The 11,739-nt window shown below is 37.0% G+C and overlaps 1 protein-coding gene across 2 annotated transcripts in view; it reads right to left on the bottom strand.

Moving 5' to 3' along the window:
- Nucleotides 1-7,125: 7,125 nt before the first annotated feature.
- Nucleotides 7,126-11,739, bottom strand: part of rbpjl (recombination signal binding protein for immunoglobulin kappa J region-like) — a 31,149-nt gene continuing 26,535 nt past the window's right edge. For both annotated transcript variants that reach the window (XM_053498833.1, XM_053498834.1), the window contains exons 11-12: nt 10,592-10,695; nt 7,126-8,997 (exon numbers count right to left, since the gene is read on the bottom strand). In XM_053498833.1, the coding sequence (XP_053354808.1) occupies nt 8,724-8,997; nt 10,592-10,695 (378 nt within the window). In that variant the 3' untranslated portion in view covers nt 7,126-8,723. The remainder of the gene's footprint in view (nt 8,998-10,591; nt 10,696-11,739) is intronic.

The following is an 11,739-nucleotide window of genomic DNA, read 5'->3' as shown; positions in this document are numbered from 1 at the left end:
GAAATACATCCACCGTAATAAAACGTGTACGCAAAATGATGAGCCACCTTGTGGTTATGTCCAGTAGTACTCTGCAGTCTCAATCCTGTCTCCGACCGTAACAATCTTCACGTCGTGCCTTACTAGCAATTTTAGTTGTGGGCAGACCCAAAGTCATCCTAGCTGAGTATTTGATGAGCTGGGAATATAGAGTATTACAAATCTGAAGATACAGTGTGTGCAGTCTGGGGAAAAGGATGAATTTTATTTTTTAATATACAGCACTAGTGAGCTATGTTTTTATTGTTGTTGGTTGTTTGATAAAACTACTGTGTACTGTTTTGTTCTGGATTTCTCTGGTTCTGTAAGGGGCATTTTAAAAATTTAATGGTTAAGTAAAGAGTGTTTTGGCTATTATCTGAATGCCTGATTTCTTTTTTCTTTTTTTCAATTCTTTGAAATAAAATCTGAGCTTTTGTGTTATTTGTTAGTACTGGCTTGCAACAGTGAAGGAAGCATGTGGGCATGTGCACGGTTATCAAAGGACTAGTAACACCCACACAAATGTTGATGTTCCAAAACCGAAAGAATGTTTGACTGTCTTCTTATTTTTCTACTTAGATCATTCTACTTGTTTTTGTATATTGTAGTTAATTCTTTGTGCATGACATCTTTAAAAAAATGAGATGATTGGATCGTGACATATTTTAACATATGTAATATATTTAGTATACAGATTTATCACTTGAAGGTAAAATAAGTGGAGCATTGACCTGTTTATAATCATACCATGTATATGTCTGCTAAACAAAGCTGAGTCTGTAACACCAGATTCATAAATGGTTGATAAAAGCTCCATCTGTGTTTTAGTTCAACGATAATGGCCAAGTGTTTATTAAAAAATACCCAAGTTGTTATTAGAGCAAAGGGTGGGCAGTGGTCGTGCTGTAGTGGATGTGAATGAGGAGTCCCCTTTTTTTGTTCCTCTGTCCATAATTTATAATGGCAGACCTGTGCATAGTTAAACTTCATCTGGACACATTTCGCTTCCAATGATTGCACCTTAAACTTACTAACAGGTGAAGCAGTAACAGGCGAAGTCTTCAACACAGTGGTTTTTCCAAATAAGGCAGCCTCTACAACATGGTAAGGGTGGGTGGTCTTCTTTTCATGGATAAGTGCCTTTGCACTTATCCATGACTTCTGATCATGGAGACAGTGATGTCCTTAATAAACTTATTGATGTGTCCAGTCACTAATTCTGTGTTCTTCCAAGTTAGTAGAGTGGCCATTGGTTGGAACCTCCCTGAACACGTGCTTGTAAAAATGTACATATTAAATAGCCAGTGTCTTACCTTAAGAGTAAGGTCCTTGTTTGTGTCCTATGGTTTTGTAAAAATGTGGATTATGTGATCAGAGTGCTTAAAATTTATTTAATATTAAACAAAATATAATAGTATTTAATCAAATTTATTTCTTTCAGTCATTTTGTTTTATTGCATTATGTTTTGCATTATGACTATGACTCTAACTTGTGACAAACAATTTTCATTGTTATAAGACCACATAAGCAAGTTGACGCAGACAGTACCCGATCGGTCAGTGGTACTACTAAACAGAAGAGCATGTTACAATAACTTTGATGGTTCCAACTTCAATGAGAAAGGAAAAGTCATGCTCCATTACTCTATTTCTCCATTACAAACACTTGACATAGTCCACCCATGATCCTTCTTTCAGCAAGAGAGTCTATAGTGTAGCTAGGACAGTAGTTCTGTACAAACAGCAAGATTTAATGGAATAGTAGTTGGTCAGATATAAAAACGTGCACTGTCACATGGCAGTACACTTTGTTTTTAAACAAAAGTCATTTTTTGTTCTGTGTCAAGCTTTAGTGAAGACAAATGGCCTTAAACATCTTTCCCAGTCAAAAACTTGCCTAAAATTTTCCCTGATCATCTGGCCTCAGGAATCCTTATCAATCATGACTTTAATTCACTCTTCTTTGTTGGTGTAGGAGAGTGGTGATGTGTAAATGGGACACAGAGATATCCAGAACAAAGGACTTTTATGTGCAGAGGAGGGAAGCTCCAAGATCTAAGGGAAAAAAAGCGTAGCCATGCCAGGTGCATGTTCCCCTAACACTGCTTGGATAAAATCATTTTAAATATTTAGCTAGAAGCAGCAGAACCACGTTTATTTAAATTTCGTTGTAATATTATCCTGTTAGTAACATTCAGGTAGCCATATATTTTTCCACATTTGTTTTACTGTACATAAAGTCAGCTGAAGTGAATATGTATTTTAAAGCAAACTGATTTAAATATGATGTATGAAGTTGGTTTCATGCCATTCCTTTTGATCATTCGATGTGTGTGTCTGTGTGAGTCTGTTACAGTACAAGTCTTATAATATTCCATTAACTGGTTATTCTGGTTTTAACACCTGGCCACCTTTGCCATTACAGGTTGACCTCATAAAGAACATTTATTTAATTCAATCTTTAGATAAATCTTTATCCTAGACAAGGGTGCATTTAATCAGAAGCCTATCCTGGCAAACATTGTGAGTGAGACAGCACTTGTAACCCCAGCACTTGTAGACCTTTCTGGTCTGACACTCCAACTTTTTTGTAAATGTCTGCATTGTATTTTAAATGGTGGGAGTATTGAGATGAAGGACAACCTCTGTCTTTTCAGACAGAAGAGGGTTTATTTTCAATGGCAAACTAAATAAATTAATTATTACAGTAACTTAATTCAACTGGGCTTCTATACAGAGGGAGACTAAGTATACTGTGTGCCATTACTTCTTGCATTTATACAAAATCACACATAAAAGGAAAAAAGACCGCTTTCTTTCCTTGGAACAGTGTCAGTGACAGAGACAGAGCTCCAGATGTAGACTGCAATGGTCACCATTGCGCCTAGTATTTTTATTTTATCCAGACAGTTACCAATCTCCCACAAAAATAACGCAGCAATATTTAATCCTGTGATAAACTTTCTCCCCTGCTGCATCTACCTGCCCAGCATGGGGGTACAGAAGCATATAATAGTATTTTAGGGCTGTATTTAATAACGAAAGCGCTTATGATCATAAGACAGTTTACTAGACCATTCCACTGGCATGTTTTTCCCAAATGTTTTGCAAACTCATGTACTCATGTACTACTCTCAAGCAGTTGGTGAAGTGAATTGCAAATGAACAAGAAGATTATTATTTTAACATTTAATTTAGTTTTCTGATCGGTGATAAAAAATATTTTGATGATGTTAAGAATTTCCCTTTTTCCTTTTTTATTCTCGGTAGCTTTTAAAACTTACCCAGGGAGATGCTAAGTAATGGGCATGACAAGAAATCTAAATGGCTGATCTGTAAATTATAATCTCGCTAATAATTATCGCTGTTTTGTTCCCTGCTTTTCCTTTATGGGAACATCCCTCTCAAATCTCCTGAAAACGGAGATTACGGAGAAGTTGTGCTGAATGGAGTAAAGAGATAAGAGCAGTCCAGCAACTCAAGACTCACCTCACCAGTTCTCCCATCTTCCTCAATCTAACAGTTAATGCTGCTTGCATGCATTAAGCATAGGCTGTGTTATTATTTAAGTGGTAGGATTATGTTTTATGTTTAAATTTTCAAAGGTTGATCTCTTAACCAATGGGTAAAATTTTCACAAACCTCAAGCTTGTGGACTGATATTTTTTGAGAACTCATTGTATTGGTCAAAGTAGTGGGCATGCTTTTTCTTTCAATTCAGCAGCAAACAGTGTTTGAAGATGATATCATTTACTTTTCAAACAAATTGACCAATTTGTAATAGGCTGACCCAAAGTCAACCTAGCAGAGAGATTTGATGAGCTGAGAAAATAGAGCATTATGCATCCATTAGAGATATCCATGTCAGATATGCAGCTCTGAGGCTGACATTGACAATACATATGTATGCTGTCTAGGTCAACTTATCATCATGAGCACCAACCCACAGTAAAATAGAGATGTGAAATGTAATAATTTTAGGATCAGAATCTTTTTTTTTTTTCAGTAGATTTTCATATGCAAAGAATTTATTTTGAAAATCTGTTTTGAAGAAATTATATCTACATTGAATATATGCATATGTTAAGTTGAAAAATCTGTACAGTGTGCAAAAAGCAGGTCGGCCAAGGTAGTGCCGAATGTATATAATAAAAACATTACATTAATAAGTCTGTATTTGTGGGTATTGGGCCTTGTTTATTAAGGCAACCACAGATATGTAGAAGCTGTTTTTGTCATCTAGCTTTGGTTCTGATTGGCTGGTGCCCCTTTCCAGAGGGTAACATTTTAAAAAGTTTGTGTCCAGGATGGAAGGGGTTACTCACAATCCTGCCCAGTCAAGTGTCCTGGTGTCCTGTAAATCCTGGAGTAATGGAAGACAAACACTCTCTCAGCACTGTGAATATTATGCTGCAGTCTATTTGTGTCATTGGCAGTAAAGGCAGCATACCAAGTGGTAGAGAAAGTTAGGGTAGACTCAGTGATGGCAACATAGAAATGTACCTGACTGAAGCAAGTTAAAATTCTTAAGTTGTTGTGGAAGTTGCGGGAGCTGATTTTAAGCTCACACATGAGGTTTTGGTTAATAATGGTGCTCAGGAAGTTTAAGGACTCCACAATCCTGATTGGGGAGCCACACAGGGTGAGTTGGGGTAAGTTCTTTCTAAAGTCTACTAAAATCTAAACAATTTTTAGGGTGTTGAGCCCCAAGTTGTTTACTTCACACCAGGTCAGCAGAGGATTAATCTGTACATCTGTAGTCAGACTCATCACTTTTGGAGATGACCTCAATCAGAGTGGTGTCAGTAACTTTAAGAGCTAAAGGGACTGATGACAGGAGGTGTACCTTTTTGTATACAGGAAGAAGAGTAAAGGAGAAACAGTGCCACTTCCTTTCTGGCAGGAGGGCTGTGATAGAGATAGAGAGTCTGCTAACGTGGGAGAGCTTGTCTTACTGGGATTATGGTGTTGAAAGTAAATCCGGGCATACTTTCCTGAAGAGTCCTGGTGCTGGAGGATGAATTAGAGGGCCACTTTTTTCTCTATTTTGTCTCTCTTTGTAGACAAAATAGAGGGGGTCCAGGAGTAAGTCTATAATGTCTTTGAGATAGGACACCACAAGGTGCTGAATCTACTTCATTTACACAGAGGCCGGGCCATTAATGATTATATTTGTAGTCATGAATTCCTGTGGTCCTTATATTTTTGGGACCAGGATAATGGTGGAAGATTTAAAATAGGCTGGAATGTGACATGTTTCCAGAGAGGTGTGAAAATGTCAGTTAAAGCAGGAGACAGCTGGGCAGCACAGTGCTTCAGGGTGAAGGGAGAGACAAAGTATGATCCATCTGCTTTTCACGGATTTTGTCTTTTAAACAGGCTGTTAACATTCCTCTACTGAATGTTGAGTGCTTTTTGTGTGAGGAGGATGATGTTTCTCTGAGGTAAGCAGCTGGGAATTGACCTGGGCTTTAGATAGGGTATCCGAGTCAAACCTGGAGAGCTGGTGTGAATGGCAAGAATCAGCATGGATGTAAGAAAAGTCCTTTTGTCTTTCAAAAGACAGTAGAACTCATTCAGGTCATTGACTAGACATAAGCCATTAAAGGAGTGGAAGGCTTTAGGTTTCTGGTTGTCAAGTCCTTTCCAGAAATAAGCAGAGTTCTCATTAGCAGAGAACTTGTTTTAAAGCTTCTCAGAGTACAGTTTTTTAGCCTCAGTAGTTTGCATATCTATAGAATAGAGGCTGAATTGTACTGAAAGAATATGTGAAAGTACTGGATAAAACAGGAGAAGAGTTCAAAACAAAGAACAAGTCAAGACAAAAAACCCAAATATTGACTAATGTGGTAGCTATCAACAAAAAGCCATCAAAAAAAGGTCTCTAAACCATCATGATTTGAATCTCTTTCCTGGTGAAGATTTACACTAGGACAATTATCAAGTCAAGTTGCTTAGCAATTGCACTGCTACCAATGGGGCTTAAAGCAACACAGAGGATGAAAAAAAACACCTTGTGGTGGGAGCACACTGCCTCTGCTCTCGAGTGTAAATAAGGGTAAGGTAATGTTTTGTTCAAATTTTTATTTATTTATTATATAACAAGTTTAAGTAGTAAAAGTTTAAGATCAATAAACCTTTTCATATATATTTTTTCTAGAAATAATTGATAAAAATGAGCATTAAATGAGTTCAACAGGCTTAATAATAAGGTCAGATAGTAATTGGGTGTGTATGTTTATTTATTTATAAATTAAAAGAAACATTAAAATTATAAAACAGAAATCAAGGTAAACACAAGCAAGAGATCAGGCAATGTGCAATCAATTAATTTAAGAGCTAGAAGACTATCTAAAATAATTTAAACAAATGACAGTCAAAACCGGAAGTTTTTAATCGAAAGTACACATGGTACAGCAGATGTAATAAATACAGGCATAATACATTTATTTGTTTTTCATTATTTGTGAATGTGCTAAATGTAGTGTTGATTAAGTCTAGGTTTGTTCAATCAGTAATCAGGTAAAACGTGAGTGTTGAAGTTCAAGTCCTAGAACTGGTTTTGATTTAGTTTGCATATCCTGTACTGTGTGCTACTGTCTATTGTCCACTTACCATACAATAATTACTTTATCTCTGAGTTTTCAGAGTTACTTTTTTAATGCCAGCATATGACAGTTTGCTTATCTGTGAAGATTTTAACATTCATGTCTGTTGTCCATCTAGCCAATTGGTAACCTCACACAATCAGTAAATGACCCTAAGCATCAACATGGCCACCCACCGGACCTTAAAATTGCACATGACTTTCAGTATCCATCTTAGAAATTTTTCCACAATTTTCTCCCTAATTTTGTCGTGCCAATTCCTCCTCACCACTAGGGGCTTCACAAAAGGCTACTATGACCACTCCTTTGGGAGGGCCGCAGACTAGGATGAGCTTCTAGCTTCTCATTTGTGTACAGCAGATTTTATCTACACCCTGTACTCCATCTGTTTACATGGATAGACCAATGAAAGCCAAACCTGATGCTCTGCAGACAAACCAAGCGCAGGTGGAAGAATGACAAATTACATGTATTGCTGGGTAAACTGCGTAATTGTCTTTCTGTCTTTCAAAATGCAGTTGAAGCTAAATGTATTTACTTGTTAAATGTCATTCACAGCTGTAATCATTCTAGGGTGTTATTTAATTCTTTAGACATTATCCCATGTAGGGTGCTGAAACAGGTTTTTAACACAATGGTGCCATGTCTCCTCTCATTTAATAACAGCTGCCGAAGTTTGGGGTTTGTCCCAATCTTCAATCATTCCGTAGTCAGACCTCTTCTCAAGAAATCCAATCTCAATCCTGCAGTATTGTCTACTGTCTCATTTCTCATTGCTGATCCTGCAGTATTTTCTAACTATTGTCTCATTTATTCTATTAAAAAAAGTTGTCTCTATTCAATCTCTATTCAATCTTTTTAGAATTAAATCATATTGTAGAGAATTCCAATCCAGCTTTAGAACATGCCACAGCATTCTGTACTGAAGGTGCAGAATGTCCTGTCTCTTGCCCTTTGATAAAAAAAAAAAAAACTCTGCTGCTCGTGATGTTGGACCTTACTGCAGCTTTTGATCACTCAATTCTCCTGACATGTCTGGCACAACAAGTTGGCCTGTTGTGATTGGTGATCTCTTTTCCTTCCCAGCCCTTTTAAACTGTGGTGTTCCACAGGGTCTATTTAGGGCTCTGTTTTGTTTTCTTTGTACATGCTGTCATTAGGGTAGATTATTTCAGCACAATGCCTTATTTCATCAACTTTTGTTGCTGCTGGTCTTGACTTCCCAGTCCCTCATTTTGGCCAAACAGTCAAACATTTGGGGGTGAGTTTAGACAACAGTTTAAACTTTCAGACACACATTTACTCTGGTGTCAAGGCAGGCTTTGTTCCATCTTTGCCTCCTTGCAAAGGTCAAGCCCTTTCTGAATCGGAGTGACCTGGAGAAAGACATTCATGCTTTTATTAGATCAAGGCTAGATTATTGCAATGCACTTTATATTGGCGTCACTCAAGCTCATCTGCTTTGACTACAACTTGTGCAGAATGCTGAGGCTCGTATGCTGACTAATACTCATAAACATGATCACATTTTTTTGTTATTAAATGCTTGGCTCCTTCTTACTTATTTGAGAAATTAAGCTTTTACCAACAAAGTAGAGCGCTACGTTCTGCTATCTTAGTAGTGGTCTCTTGGTCTAGGTGCAAACAATGGACAAAAATCACTCCTCTGAAATGCAGGCACAAATTCTGGAACACCATTCTACCTGAGTTACTTAATATTACACTGTTAAAGCAAAATTAACTCAATACTTTTATGTTTTGTCATTCATTTTAATGCTGTGAAGCACTTTGGTTCAACTAAGGTTGCTCTAAGGTGCTATATAACTAAATGTGGGCTGACTGATTGAATAAAGATATCATTGTAGTTGGAGGTGCATTGTGGAAATTGAGTTTTTAGTCAGTTTTGGCCATGACATTACTAATCCTATATTTACTTTATTGTAATATTTGAGCTTGAAAAATAGCAATTTTTATTTCTAGACTTTTTTCCCCCCCGATTTGCATAGATTACATTTTTTTTGCAGATAAACAAACAATTGTGTGTATTCTTTAAAAAAGATTTTGGTATTCTTTTTTGTTTTACCCCAGTATCTGTCAGCTCTGCATGAACAGGTGAAAATTGGTTCTGGTAAACTCTTGGTGTATGGTGTCAATGAGTGTGTCTGAGTTGGCAGTTCTCTCAGCAACAGTGCATGGTTGAGAGGAAGAGCTGTGCTCTGGTGTATATGTGAAAGTGAATGAGCTTCTGTAGATCATCCCGTCCAATCGTATCAGAGACAAAGGGACTGTGATAGGCTGCCTATACCGCCGCCACTCTCCGCCAAACACTGAAATATCGGGCACAACACACAGCAAAGTCCTTGGACTCCTGACAGAAAGACAATAAAAATAGTGACGGTATGTTATTATAAGCATGCCCATATGTATGTTTTATAACACAAGTTAAAAAAGAAAAAAAAAATCTATTATAGGGTCACATTTTCCAGGCATTGGCAAAAGATAGGAGGTGGTATCAAAAGGTGTAGCTTTTGCTGTACGTCCTTCCTCAGATGCCTTTAAACTTGGCAGAATAACTTGCTCTTGACGGTATGGAAATTTCAGTGCTGTGAATTCATTCATTTGAGCATGCATTTGGTTGGGCTGCAGACCTGTCACAGAGATAATGGGCTCTTTCACTGTGAAGACTGTTGCTTCATCTCGGGGTTGTACCCGTACACCCAAGTTTCGTCACTAGTAATGACCCTCAACATGAAGGCTGGGTCATCCATGATACACTGATGAAGTTCTTGGCATACTTTAAAGCGGTATTCCTTCTGCTCCTGGGTCAGCAGCCTGGGGATGAACTTGGCAGCAACATAACGCATGTTCAAATCACACGCAAGGATTGCCTGGACTGTTTCGTATGACACACACCGACAATGGCAGCAATGTTGTAATTTGTTCTCCAACAATCATCATGCACAAGTTGCTGAGGAGTTAAAAAATATTCAGATGTTGGGCTCGTTGAAGGTCTTCCTGATCTCTCATAATCTTTCAGTGATGTTTTTCCCCTCCTGAAGTGCACATGACACTTAAAATACCTCAAGCAACTCATTGAATCATTGCCATAAATTTGACGAATCTTGTCAATCTCTGTGGTAGTTTTGCACAGTTTCACCCGGAATTTCATGTTTTTCTTTGTTTTAACTTGCTTTTCAATTATGAACTTGCAGATGTGGTAAAGCACATATACACAGGAAGGTGTCTTTTGTCCCACTGACTTATGAAGGTCGGTGCTCTCTGTAACTGTGTGTGCAGCCTTGTGCTGCCATCTGTTGGCATATTACAACAACTAATCTCAAAACTTTTTGATACCACCTTGTATTCTGTAAAATCCTATTTGCTATTACAAATAATCGAATACATGTCCATTCCGCCTCTGAATGTGGGTGAGTTATGTATGTTACAAATAGCAAATCTTTTTTTAAATATCAAAAGTATATTAGCAAATGTTTGATTTAGAATTTGGAAAAATATGAACTTTGCAAGTCACATAGTTCCTGAAGTCACAATACCTTTAATAGTGAGACACACCTATGTTATAGCTTGTTTCCTCATTAATTTCTAACTATTTTTGACTGTGCATCCATCCTTATATACTAAAGCATGTACTTCTGGTTTACTTTTATGACAGGTTGTACTATACTGTATATAAATTAGGAAAGAATGCAGATTTTAATTAACATTAAGAAATCTTTTGTTTGATGTTTTTGAACCAAATGTTTGACACAAATGGCAAAACTGTGTTTAGTCATGTGGAAAAGAGAAAAACCTAAACAGATTTAAATTTTGCTTGCCAACATGTTTTCTAAATAAATAAATCCTTCATGGCTAAATTTTTGCATCAGCTAAGAAAATTGTAACAAAATTACAAAAAATTGTTTTACTGTTACTGTAACAAAAATATTGGAAAATGCATTTACCTATACATAGTTTCAGCCTCCATATTCCCAAACCAGACCTTTAGGTAAGGACTGAAGTTTTCTCCGTTGATCTCTAACATGGCCACATGGCCTCCACCATTTAGCTACAACACAGAATTTGTCATTTTAAATAAAATAAAAAATAGAAAAAAAACAATAGAAGCTGGGATAAAAAGTAGAGTTGTTATTTGTGTTCTATTCTGATAGTAGCCCTTAAAACCCAGAGGATTTTCATAAATCTAAGAGAATTTTCCCATAAGAAATAATATAACTCAAATTATTTGTTACCCAGCCCAAAAAAATGCATACAAAATATAAACAAATTAACCTGCACTTTACCTTTGAAAAGAATCGCGACAGAGCAGTGTTTCCGTTAAGAGTGTGTGTTTGTGTAAAGGTGAGAGGAGGAAAGGTGTGTGTGAATGCGAGAGGAGGAAAGAAGCACGCTGTCCAATGCTGTGCATGCGCAAAGTGCAGTGCAGACTGACAGAGAGAGAGAAAATCTTTAACCTCTCTAATTTGCTTTACACGCGCACACACGTGTGCTATAATAAACAGTACACGCACGTGTGAAAGGACAACTTTCACACATACATACATACAAACACAAAATAAAAGATGTTTTACACACACACACATGCCCACAGTATTATAGTAAACAGTACATGAGTGCACAGATGTTGATTATATTATTGAGAGACGAGCACTAAGACAGAGCAGGGAAGACAATAACCCACAATTCCGCAGCGCGAGAGAGAGAAAAATTATTGGCTCAGTTGTGATCACGTGATGCTTGACGAAAAAAACAAGAAGCGCATGCGTGCTACATGATACTCGATATTCGTAAACCAAGATTTGCTCGTTTTTCAAATAAAATTTTTTTTATAAAACCTTTTTGCTCATCATGCGGAACGCTCGCAAACCGCATTACTCACAATCCGAGGTTACACAGTAACACAATAAACACAATACAGATAGTAAATATATCTATATAAGCAAGCTAGCTCATGTTACTTCATTTCTAGTTATATAGCTGTCTAGCAAAGATGTCCCTTACATATAATACAATGAAATAACATCATTCCTTTGGCCTCATCACAAATATATATTACAGTGCCATGCAAAAGTATTTATACTCCTTGAACTTT

Source organism: Clarias gariepinus, chromosome 6 (assembly GCF_024256425.1).
Source record: "Clarias gariepinus isolate MV-2021 ecotype Netherlands chromosome 6, CGAR_prim_01v2, whole genome shotgun sequence".
Lineage (NCBI taxonomy): Eukaryota > Metazoa > Chordata > Actinopteri > Siluriformes > Clariidae > Clarias > Clarias gariepinus.
This window is presented reverse-complemented; position numbering and strand designations above follow the sequence as displayed.